This window comes from Porites lutea, chromosome 4, assembly GCF_958299795.1.
Source record: "Porites lutea chromosome 4, jaPorLute2.1, whole genome shotgun sequence".
NCBI classification, from domain to species: Eukaryota; Metazoa; Cnidaria; class Anthozoa; order Scleractinia; family Poritidae; genus Porites; species Porites lutea.
This window is the reverse complement of record NC_133204.1, coordinates 1,302,501-1,314,744: the sequence shown is the minus strand read 5'-3', so window position 1 is coordinate 1,314,744 and position 12,244 is coordinate 1,302,501. Positions and strand designations below refer to the sequence as shown.

At 35.7% G+C, this 12,244-nt stretch overlaps 2 protein-coding genes across 2 annotated transcripts in view; one reads left to right on the top strand and one right to left on the bottom strand.

Annotated features, from left to right (window-relative positions):
• Positions 1 to 44: 44 nt before the first annotated feature.
• On the top strand, positions 45 to 2,987 carry LOC140935156 (GSK3-beta interaction protein-like). The gene is made up of 2 exons (XM_073384687.1): positions 45 to 373; positions 1,277 to 2,987. The coding sequence occupies exons 1-2, from the start codon at positions 131 to 133 to the stop codon at positions 1,499 to 1,501; spliced, it is 468 nt and encodes a 155-aa protein (XP_073240788.1). The 5' UTR covers positions 45 to 130; the 3' UTR covers positions 1,502 to 2,987.
• A 1,864-nt stretch (positions 2,988 to 4,851) lies between these two features.
• Positions 4,852 to 12,244, bottom strand: part of LOC140935155 (sulfide:quinone oxidoreductase, mitochondrial-like) — an 8,719-nt gene continuing 1,326 nt past the window's right edge. Inside the window, exons 2-9 of the mRNA XM_073384686.1 lie at positions 11,483 to 11,653; positions 10,758 to 10,811; positions 9,617 to 9,811; positions 8,793 to 9,008; positions 7,435 to 7,686; positions 6,521 to 6,631; positions 5,774 to 5,841; positions 4,852 to 5,468 (exon numbers count right to left, since the gene is read on the bottom strand). Of these exons, the coding sequence (XP_073240787.1) occupies positions 5,408 to 5,468; positions 5,774 to 5,841; positions 6,521 to 6,631; positions 7,435 to 7,686; positions 8,793 to 9,008; positions 9,617 to 9,811; positions 10,758 to 10,811; positions 11,483 to 11,653 (1,128 nt within the window). The 3' untranslated portion in view covers positions 4,852 to 5,407. The remainder of the gene's footprint in view (positions 5,469 to 5,773; positions 5,842 to 6,520; positions 6,632 to 7,434; positions 7,687 to 8,792; positions 9,009 to 9,616; positions 9,812 to 10,757; positions 10,812 to 11,482; positions 11,654 to 12,244) is intronic.

Here is a 12,244-nt window from a genome sequence, read left to right as displayed (position 1 = left end):
ACCAAATACTGCTGGTCGCGGCCGGTTTTTGTTTTTTGTTTTGTTTTTTCGTTTTCGTTTTGTTTTGTTTTCATTCGTCTGTTGGGATTTGTTTCCTGTGCATATAAATGATCATGTAAAAGACCAATCAATGCCCATTTTGTGGAAGGACAAGGAAAAACTTTCAAGTTTGTTTTTTTGTCTCCCGAAAATGGATGAGGAAGAGATTGACTTCAAAGTTGAAGCAGAAGCTGTGATAGAGGACATTGGTTTCACCGTCAAATCGATCAGCGTTTCAAGGAAGCTTCCCTCTTCTCGCGAGTGTGTTTACTTGAATGTGCTGACTAAGGAATGTAAAAGCCTGTGCATTGAACTTAGTGTCTTAGGATTTCGGGTAAGTTATGTTTTTTTTTCTCCATGCCTTAGTTATTCATCGCTCTGTGCTATAATTAACAATGAGTTTGAAATTATGAATATATGAAAGTGAGTTGTTTGCGATAAAGTGGGTCGCAAAAACAAAACCCGGCGGTAATTCACCTCACGTACGACTCGTTATTATAATTTTTCTACTGAAAAGCCGCTTTCACCGCTGCAATAGATAAATAAATAAATACTATTACTGCATTAAAGCTTTCACTTATTTTGTAAGACTACATGCAGGAAAACGATCTTCTACAGCTACCACCACAGAATTGAACAAAGTAGTATGGACATTCCAAGGCAATTTTATTTCAACGATGTTAATATGTTTGTTGTTTTGTATATATAATATAATATAATAATAACTTTAGGCCACACCTTCAAAATTTCTTTTCCAGCAATAATAATATATAATACACTGATTTATCCTGTCCTTGTACTCCCTGCGTTAAGACCTAAAAATCAATATTGTTTGTATTTGTTACAGGTCAAAATTAAATTCAGGTTAAATTTTCTTGCAGTACTCCCTCCCCCCACCCTATACAAAGTTGAAAATTAAAAAAAGTTAAAAAGGTAAAAACTCTGCATGCGTCAAATGTTGTTTGTGGGGTGAGGGGAGGGGTTGGCCCTTTGTGAATTGGAAGCAACCCAGAAATGCAAAAGTGCCCCAAGACTTTTGTCCATGATTGTAGTTTGATTTTTGTAATTTCCTTTGTCTCCTAGCTCTAAATTATTTATGAATTATGGTCAGAATCAAAGACAAAAGAAGTTGAGAATCAACATAGGTTAAAAAATTTTGACCTGAATTTCATTTTTACCTGTAACATGTTCAGTGTTGTCATTTAATGCTTATTTGAAAAATTATTCAACATTTTAGGTTGTTGGTGATAACTTTGATGAGAATCAGGAAGCAAAGGCATCTAAGTATTTTGAGACAATGTATGCTTTATTAGATTCAGTTAGTCCTGGATATTCTCAATCATTTGGAGAAGCTCTTATAAAGAAACTCTCTTCACTCCAACCTGATGGAGGAGTTGATGATGATCAAGCTAACTGTGATATCCCTGATGAGAAGACTGATGATGTTACAACTGCGTCTTGACGACAGTAATATGTGCTAATGGTGTAAATTTTTTATCACTCGCAAATATTTAATATTAAATTTTCATTTTAGTTTTTTATGACACAAACTGCAGAAAAGAGGTTTTATAAATCTTTTAATAATTTGTTAAGTAAGCATGAGTGGAATGAAGTGATATTGTTCTTTGTTCTGGATTAGAACAAGTTGACAAAACATTCTATACAATGTACAGGGTGTGGTTCTATAAATCTGATGCATAACAACCTTGTACCTGGGCTTGTCTCAATATACAGTTCTAGTATTGTATAGAATGAGAACTTTCTGTAGTGCAGTACACCAGTCTACAGGACTTCATCCCGAACATTCTGAATTGAGAGCCCAAGAGGCGGGGTGGGTACTCGACCAATATTTGGGTATAGGTGTGCTGCTAAGGATTTGAAACCCTGACCCTGTCTAGGTCAAAAATATCCTAAAATACATACCCTGCTTAGGACACCACCCTCAATTTTATTACCCTTTTTAGGGCAGAGGACAAAATACATGCCATCTTGTTTTAAAGCCATATATTGGCAATTGTAACAGAGCAAATTCACATTATATTCATTGCTGTTGTAAGCAAAATTCATCTAGGAAATCAAATCAATTGTGCAGGATATATCCTTTTAACAGACTCACATGAAATTATAAACCCTGTTTAGGACAGAGAGGTCGAAAACCATACACTGTCCAGTGGCACATCTCCATATAGGCCATATAAGGGAGTACTCCCCCACCTGGAATTGAGAGAACAAAGGAAGAGTGTTGCTGACTGAGTTTCTAGACTACAGTAGAGTTGAGTTTGAAAAAGTGTTGTTGGCAATAACCTTGCACTCCACAGAGCAATTTCCAAGTACAGTGGAAGCTCTCCTAATGGACACCCTTGTAAGAGGACAACTCTACTTACAACTGATTACCTTTACAAAACCTCTTTTCTCTCAACTCCCTTAGAAACTATATATTTTTACATTTCCATAAGCAGCTATCTCCATTTTATAGACCCCTTTTTCGGGTCCTGAGGGTGTTCACTTATGAGAACTTCCACTGTATGAGCTCTCAGGGGCTAAGGGGGCCTTTGCATTTCAAATTTGGGGGGCTTAATATTATTAAAATGAGGAGCGTATTACTGGATTGGTATTTGATGTATCATTTCCCTTTAATTTTATTTTTGAGTGTGTTATTTTTAAAGATTAAAAACTGTAATATTATTGTATTGTAATATTACTATCACAGCCACTACCATTTTGCTGTGCTTTACAGTATCCACTCCTTCCAGAAGTAATGCCACTGCAGCAGTTTCTACTTGAAAGCAAAAAGAAAATAATAGTTTTATAAATGGGATGTAAACATGTTTTAAACTACTGTATATACATATATTACACTTTAAAGTCATGTGGTTGGACAATTTAATGAAAACAATTTCATAAAATTTCTTTTAGTTCTTAATAAACAACAGCTTTCAGAAGTGTGACTATTATGTCAGTCTCAGCTTTCAGAAAAGTTCCACATAATATTTGCCTCTGGATTTGCACTAGCCTTTTGTTCACTATATTTAATATCTTTTGATAACAACCTCAAAGCTATTGCTGCATACATGTTAAACTTCTTGATTTGGAACACATCCCTATTCTCACTGAATCTTAACCCTAAACCTTGACTTGCAGTTTCAAAATTGACCACTCCAGAAATACCATAACATACCATAATGCTCTTTGTTTTTCACCCCAAAATTTTGCATAAGCATCGTCTTCAGTTTCTCTTGGGAGTTAAAATGGCCCCAAGAGAAACTGAAAACAATGCTTATGCAAAATTTTGGGGTGACAAACAAAGAGCATTATGGTATGTTATGGTATTTTCTGGAGTGGTCAATTACTACATCAACTTTTCCTTTGAACTTCCCAGTTTTGTTTGTGATATCTACATGTATCAATGAATTATCTTATCCATGCAGGAACCTTAACCAGTGACCCATCCTCGGTTATGGCTCTGTCCTGATCTTTCCTGATCTGCAAGAATTTTTAACTAACTCTCTTAAAATGTAACAAAATGTCAAAAGTAACAAGAAGAAGCCTATAGGTACCAACAAATTTGTATATTGAAGTGCCCACAAAAACTATACTTGTTTCAAAGCTATGCATATTTTGAGTAAAATGTACTATTATTAATACAAAAGGAATTCGAAGTTGCTTTTCCATAAAACCCTCATACTTTTGGAACCATCTGTTGTGACACTGCAGCTCACTGTAGCTAACTGGTAATGTACCTAAACTGTAGCTAACTGGTACTGTACCTAAAGTACTGTACTCAAACAAATTTGATTGTGGCTTTAACCATAAAACAAAATAATGCACGATACATCACTTCCGTTTTTTGTTTGTTTTTGAGAGCTTTTAAATTTTTTATTGATTTTTTTTGTCTATCCATACACTGTAACTATGAGAGCCCTAAATAACTACTGTCAAACTCAGAAAACCATGGAAACCTGAAAAATTTCAGGAATGTTGATTGTGTACTGGCCAATCACAATAAAGTTCAGGATACACAAGCAAACCTCAAAACCACAAACTAATTACCATTGCTGTTTGCAGTTTAGTTATCTTGCACCTTATTGGCTTATTACTTGCAACACAATAACATTACATAAATATTTCTGGTGTTCACGGTTTTGTGAGTTTCACAGTTATTCTAAATAATGTTATTAATTTAAGGTGAAATCCAAAACACAGAGAATGGCAAGCCTTTGGTGGCTGCAGTGCAATCATGCTAATTTAAGTTGCACTGGAAATAATAGTCTGCTTAAACTACTACCTAACTAAATTTTGTCCTACTTACAAGAAATGTCTGTTGCAAAGGCGAAAATGCTCATAGGGATAAATAATAATGTCTAAGAATCAGATCTATGAGGACAGGAGGCTTTTAAAAAATACTCAGCTCCCCTGTTTACTATTAAGAAAAACAAATGCTGTAGCAGCTTCTGAAGGTTAATGTAAACTACTTTCCCTACAAAGATTAGCAATTGTTACTTTATGATGCAAGGGCGGATCTTGGGGAAGCAAGCAGGGGGTGCGCACCCCCCCCCCCCCCCCCCCTGAGATGACCTGCGGTTTTCTAATACAACTGGTATTCTGCAAAAAAAAAAAACTATGTGGTTTATTGGTGTTGAAGTAGAGCAAGAGACGAGTGCACCCCCTCCTAAAAAAAATCCTGGATCCGCCCCTGTGATGACTATACTAAACAATCTATTAAGTTGTGAGAAATGCATTAATTCCCATACTAACTATAAACTACAAATATACAGTGTGTAAGTACTTTAAAAAACTTTTCAGCTACATACATTATTTTAAAAATAGAAAATTATTTAATCATAAATTCAGTAATTTTATACTGGTCCCTTTTTATGCTAGTAGAAGAAAGCACAATCCAATTTTTTGGTTGCCACTTTTATGCTTTACATGACTGTAGCTATTTTACACTAAAGGCTCTCTACAGACAAGTGTTGTCAAAAAAATTAATAATCAAACTCAATATAACTTTATCATCAAATGCATTAAAATCACACTATTTGGAACTTTAATTTAGCAAGTTTTCATTCAGCAGGTTAAAATTAAGTCCCACAAAGTTAAATCAATACTCTGACCAATCACAAATAACTTACTTACAAAAAATATATTATGGGAAAATATTATTATGCGAACAAGACACAAGTGACTGACACAATGCAAAAAATGTCCTCTGGCCCACTAAAATGTGGAACAATGATCTTGCATCTTGCTTGACTTGTCTTGTGCTTTTTGTTAAATTTTGATCAGTGCAAACAATAGGAGGGCTCCTTGATAGATCAAGGTCTTTATCATAGATCAATTCCATCCTGTGCAGGGTGCAGGTAAAGAATTATCCTCTCATTCCCAAATGAAGAGTTCTTCTTAGTGGTGACACACCTGGCCACAGGCCCCTGAAATAGAAACCAGAACCAAGAAAAGAGTTTTTAGACAAGGAGATGTGCATGTATTTCAACTTAACTTTAATTAAGGAGGTCTAGGGGAAATAAGAAAATGAAAACATTTAAAACATAACATTAATGTGTTCTGTAAGCATTATTATTAATCAAATTCAACTTGTAAATTCGCTTGATATTATAACAAAGCAGCCTACTGAAAAAGCAGTGAACTACAATGACTGACGCTATTTTACTTCATACACTGTACATTATTTTAATTACACTGGGGTAAAGCTTTTTGGATGGTACTGCAGGCCTACCTGACTAATCCATTCCAGTAGACTTCAGGGAGAATATCTTTTTTCATGTAATACATTGTGTATCTCTCCTGGAAAAAAAGGAAAAAATATACCAAATTTGCGTTTGTGCATTTATGGTCTCTTTAATCAATTTCTAATGACTGTAAGAATCAAGAGACTAATAATTACAACAGGTAGTGAGGCCTGCAATGTTATTTGACTTGCATAACTTTATTGTCAGCTAGACTTCCAAGGCACTGAAAAAGTGGCTTAATAATTTGAATGAAACAAATTAAATGTATTCCCTTGCTTTTCTGTACATGTACATTATAAACATGGGTTCAGAAGCCTTTAGAAGTACAAGTAACTTACAAAGCAAGGATCTAGGAGTCCAAAATACAGGCAGAATTCCGAAAAGAAGGTACTGTATCAGAGCTACAATCCGTGACAAAATTATGCAGTTGAGACACTTTGCCCTAAAGGGGCTTTCTGACACTTTACTGACTTCCAGAGGGGAAAATAAGGCTTTTCCTCCCCCATCCCCTTCATGCAATGTTGTGCTATCTAAAGAAAACAACAAACACCCCAACCTTGAATGAAGAAGAGGGGGGAGGGGTGTGGATTCTTTAATTGTCTCTGTAGTTACCCTATTTGAGTACAATGTCCCAACAATTATGTCGTGATTGCAGGTCATAGAGGTTCTGCTCCACCCCCTCCACCTCCTCAACTGTTAACTTTGTTGCATAGCCACGTACTGTTTACACTTACCTTTGACTGATCAAAGGGAAATGTTTCCAAAGGGTTGCCATTGTAGTCAAATTCAGCAAGAATTAGTTTATTGTAACCAGTGACAAGCGGACATGATGTGTATCCATCATACTGTCGTTGAAAAAAAATAATAATTCCTTCAGAAAATTGTTGAATATTTACAATGTATACCTAGATTTAGATTCTATGGCATGCAAGACATCTGAGTACATGATGGCAACAACAAACTTAAAGTGTAGAGTAGGAAATTTAATAATGCAATTCAATCTGTGAATCACCTTACGATTGACTGAGCCCCAGGGATAAATATACAGTCAAGTAAATACATTGTTTAATCAAGTAATTAGATGTATGAGTGTTCCATTCAAATACTGGTACATGCAGACAAAACACACATTCAAAAATAGTTACTTGGATCCATGATTATACAAATGTAGCAAAATTCACCAGAAACTCAAGTAACTGCCTTCAACTGTCTATCATGGTATTTCTGACAGTGAAGTATCACAGAACAGCCAGAAACAGCTGTTTTACTAGCACAAGGCATTTAGCAGTTGTTAGTTTCCGTGCACCTCTGCCCCTGAGTTGTCGGCACCACTGCTGAATTAAGCAAGCGGGGTATACCTTCCCTTTATTCCACAAAGTGGTTTTGGGTTTAATCATATCTGGTGGTGTCATATTTATTTGGTTTAGAGGTTCAATTTTTGTCATTGATAGTGGGTTTTGTAACTTTGTAAACTTGTGCGGTCTTTATATTACATCATGTATCTTAAATATAGTACAATCGCAATAAACTGGCTTTGTGAGGTCCTTGCTGACCTATCTACATGAATCTACTCAGCATCTATCTACATCTACCTATCTACTCTGCATGTGCATCTTTCTGGGTAGTGTAAGCAAAATAAATATTATACCTGAGCTGGCATAGCTCGTCCCTCAATTAATGCCATCACATTTGCCTTGATTACACCAGTCTGCCCAGCCACGGCAGCAGCAGTTTTACCGTTGGGTGAATTAGCACAGTCACCAATGGCAAATATGTTGGAATATTTTTTGTGTCTCATTGTAATCTTGTCAACATCAACAAATCCAGTCTCATCTGAGATGGGGCTTCCAATTAGGCAATCTGGTGGTCCCATGGGAGGTGTCACATGAATCATGTCATACTGCAACGCATCAAAACATACATGTTATTCTACAATCATCACATACATATTACTCATCCCTTAAACAGTCTAAAAAACTAAGCTATTTTATTAATTAGGTTCACAACAATTTTATGAATAATTCAATCCGTCAAGGCAAAACTATTCACTGTCAGTAGACTTGTTTATCACAGCCGCTGATCATGAGCTTCAAACATATAACTGCATTACAGTTGAACCTCTCTACGATGGTCACCTTGGGGACAGAAGAAAGTGGCCGTTGTAAAGAGATCGCCGTTGTAGAAAGGTTTTAAACAAGACTCAATGTATAGATTTTTTGTCCGCTGGGATGAACAAAAGTGGCTGTTGTAAAGAGGTGGGCGTTAGCGGAGGATCAACTGTATTTCACTGTTCTTACACCCTACCCCAAAGACAGAAAAAAAAAAAAAAGACAGCTACATCTATTTAATCACAACTCTTACGTCCCAAGAGTGACCAACTTCAATTCCCTCCCAACAATATCAATACATAATATAAAGAACCATTTATGAAAATTAATAAATGATCACATGAGCAAATTAATGCTTTGATCTTTGAGCAAATTTCCTCAACTGATTCTTTGAGGAAAAGTATGAAGATTAGTTTGGAGAATTTGTAGGTAGATATTGGGGCTTAATGGGTAAAATACATGTAAATGTATTAATTTTAATATTAAAAAAAAATTATTTGTTCATATTAAGAAGTTCACTCAACAGTGTCCTAACTTTGCCAACTACTATACTTGTATACAAAAGACTATAACTATATTGTACAGCTGTACATGTAGCTATAAAAATCTGTTATCAGGTGAAACCAGAATTTAATTTTTCTCTGTCTCAGACTCCTGTGAATAATTAGGGCTGGAAACCAAAAGGAAATGCTGGATCAAACTGGGTAAAATACTGATTTTAACTCAAATCCATTTCACCTTCAACACATACACCACAATGTACCAGCAAGACCTGTTTCTTGATAATATCAGGCACTAATTAATCAACAAGTCTTTTGAATTTTACCTACATGTTCTACCCAATTTTAAGCACAGAGGATTAATTACACTTTAGTATTATGGCAGCTGGTCAGCCTACCTCATAGGTTTCCAGTCGCTTTGGCTGTGAACCATCTAAGATCTCAAAGGTAGCTTCCTGTGTATCAGAATTGATCGCAATCAAGTTTCTCTTGAAGTTTATCTTTATGTCTCTTTCCTCCACAATTTTTGTCAATGAATCAGCATATTTCTTTACACCAAATATTCTCTCCAGTGATGTGTTGAACATGACATTTGCTTTATCACGTACATTGTTCTGAAAAAAAGAAAACAATACCATTCATTGACAACTAAGTCTCTTAAAAAATATATCATTATCTTGATTAACAGGCAGAAAAGGATTGATGTTCGTTACAGGAAAGAAAGAGGACTGTACACAGTGAATCAATACTATACATGTACCTAGCAGACTTTTCACAAGTTCATTCTGCCAGCAGTCCTACATACGCTGTACAATTATTATTATTGTTGTTCATGCAAATGATTATTATTTTTTCCTCTTCTGTATATTTATTTAGTTTTCAATTTTAAATGAAAGTTCAAGTGCAAGTTCATTTTATTCACACTCATTCAAAAGTACATGAATACAATAATAGTAGTATGTTACATTGAGTATTACAGAAGAAGAGTGCATAAGTGGCCGAAAGAGCAGAGCTTTTGAGTTGACCACTACCACAGTGCGGTTACTGATGGGAGGCAGTTTCATTTGCAAGACTAATTACAAAGCTCACACAATTGAAAAACATTAAAGGGAGAGAGTGTACAAAGATACTAACAATTAAAAGTAGGTAAATAGTTTAATTAATTGATAGAGCTAGATGATAAATGAAAAGACAAATGATGATAAAAAAACAAAAATCTTACTTCTCTGAAGTATGCTTCTGCTAAGTACATGATTTTCTGTGGAGCACCCAAACATTTAATGGGTGAATTTGGCACAGTGAAGATTGCATTTCCACCCTTAAAATTCTGTATGGCCTTCCATGTGTCATTAACTGTTAAGTGTGAGTAGTTACTTCCAACACCAGGAGTTCCTAATGCTTGTGGCAGCCCGATAACCTGTAATATACCGCAACCAAAAACAATTACAGTTTCCAAGGAATTTAAGCTGCAGCCCATTTGCTCTTAGAAATTTTGCTAAAAAACACCATTTTCTTAAGGCGTACACCCAGTTCAAACGTCGATCAATTCATGTACTGAACTTAATACCTAATTGGGTCGACCCAAATTGATGTTGCTCCACAGTCGAAATTTCCATGTGGGTCACTGACACTTAATTCATGCGTCGACCGAAATTAAATGTCAGACTTAATTGATTCAAATGTTGATCTTTTTTTCCATGCACTTAATTGAAAGGTTTAGGTTCGGTACATGAAAAGTTTGACATACATTTGTATGAACTGGGCCTTAGTACAAGTAAATGTATAGTCAAGCTGGTTGCTAGTCACTATCTGGCGAAAAAGAACCAAAACTGCCCAAAACACTGTTTAAAAGTCAAGCACTTTGCAACCTTGTGAAGTTTGAGCACGTGCATCTAAAAGCAAAATTTTGACTTTTACCTTTCACCCTTTCACTTTCTCTCATCCCCTTCTTTTACTTCTCTTGCATTGTTTTTTGTTTGCTTTCGTTTTTTTAATAATCACTTATTAATTAATGCAGAGTCAGGGAGTTGATTGTGGTCAGTATTTTATTCCCCCCTTTATTATTCCTCATTTAACACGATTTGAATTAAGGAATCCAGTCAAAGATACGTAATTTGACAAATCAGACAAGACCACCAATAAGCCATTTTTATCTGTTTTATATAATAAAAGTAATCTTAATGGTTTATGGCTCAACATTGATTTCTTTGCTGCTATTACTCCTCTATTTGGAGAATCCCTTGTCTATGACACTAAATCTTCCTTACAGTGTAAATTGTAGTGCATGATTAGGGAGTATGTTGAGCTAAATGTACTCACTGGGATTTACTCTAGTCCCGAGAGGGTCATAATTTTTGACATACCTTGTCAAACCTCAATTTAAGACCAACAGCAACAAAGAGAAACTCATAGGCAATCTGAAATATGAAACAGTGTAACAGTTTAGCAAAAAAGTGACATTATTATAGTGCATTCACATTATTTGTGGAGATAAGCTTACTGTATATCACAACAACAAGTTGAATAATTAGCAATATTCTTATTGGATGACCCGAACGAGGAGGGTGTCATTGGCCCAGATGGATATGAAAACACCCCCAGAGATTTGCATAATTCCTCCGATCAAACAAAGGCCAAATACAAAAATTGTTTTATTATTCACTTCAAACAATTCGTTTATATTATAAAAACACGCTTGCATTGAACAATACATTAGTAAAAATTTGCAACTGCCGCAGACCAGCCCTTTTGCAGCTCTTTTGCAGTGCTTCTTGAAGTTGTTGACTGCAGCACTGCAACAGCGCTGCTCATTTTGTATGGGTCGTACAGTGTATTTTAAAGACAATTATAAAGAGGGTCCCCTATAGGGTTTTTCAATCAAGTAATCCTGACCCAAGACTTTGTGTAATCCCTTAATCCTGAGGGTTATTTTTGGCCTCCCACCTCCCGTCCATACTTTCAATCCCAAATCTCGCCCTGATTTTGCTTAAAAATACCTCTAATCCCGAACTTCAAATGAGGAAATTCCAGATCCCAAAAAAATCATTGGAGTCAAGCCTCTATAAACAAAATTACATTCTATCTGTACCTCCTGTCCATCAGCTGTCACAACAAGATTTTGGTCCGGCTTGAATTCTCCGACACTTGTTTGATACCATGTACAGCCAGGTGGGATGAGACTCCCTGTAGGCCGAACAGAATCCTCCAAGCGTTCAATTCCACCACCCACTAAAGTCCACAGAGGTTGATAATAATGGTTCTAAAAAATTTCAAAGTACTGAGCTCACTTAAATAGCAGTTTCAGCTGTAGTTCTTACTCTTGAAACGAGTGAAATGTCCGCCATTTTTTTCTCACAACCAAAACAACTCAATCTCATCCCCAGGTCTTCTCTGTGACAGTATGTTAACCTGTAGGGGGCTGCATTTTTGACGTCATTTCCTCGTTAAACACAAAATTCTTCCAAATTTGGTCATCAGTAACTGGTTATGATGAATTATGTGTGTTCTTTTAGCGAGTCAGAATTGGGGAAATATTTTGAATGAATAATAACAATGGTTATCTAAGGAGGTTGACCCCAGGGATGTTGTTATTGTTGTGCACTTTCCATTACATTGTTGGTTTTTCAATGAAATCATCACAAATGAAGAATTGCTTTGTTTGGTAACGCCAAAGAAAATGAGACAATAAAAAAGCTGCAGCATTAATTGCACACTTTAATTATTGGCAGACTTCTTGGCCTTCATCACTCATCTTGCATTGTCAAACTTACATGTACATGTAATTGAAATGGCAATGCAATGGTTGCTTTAATATCTAAGATTGCCATTTCATCAATAGAGATCATTGGAA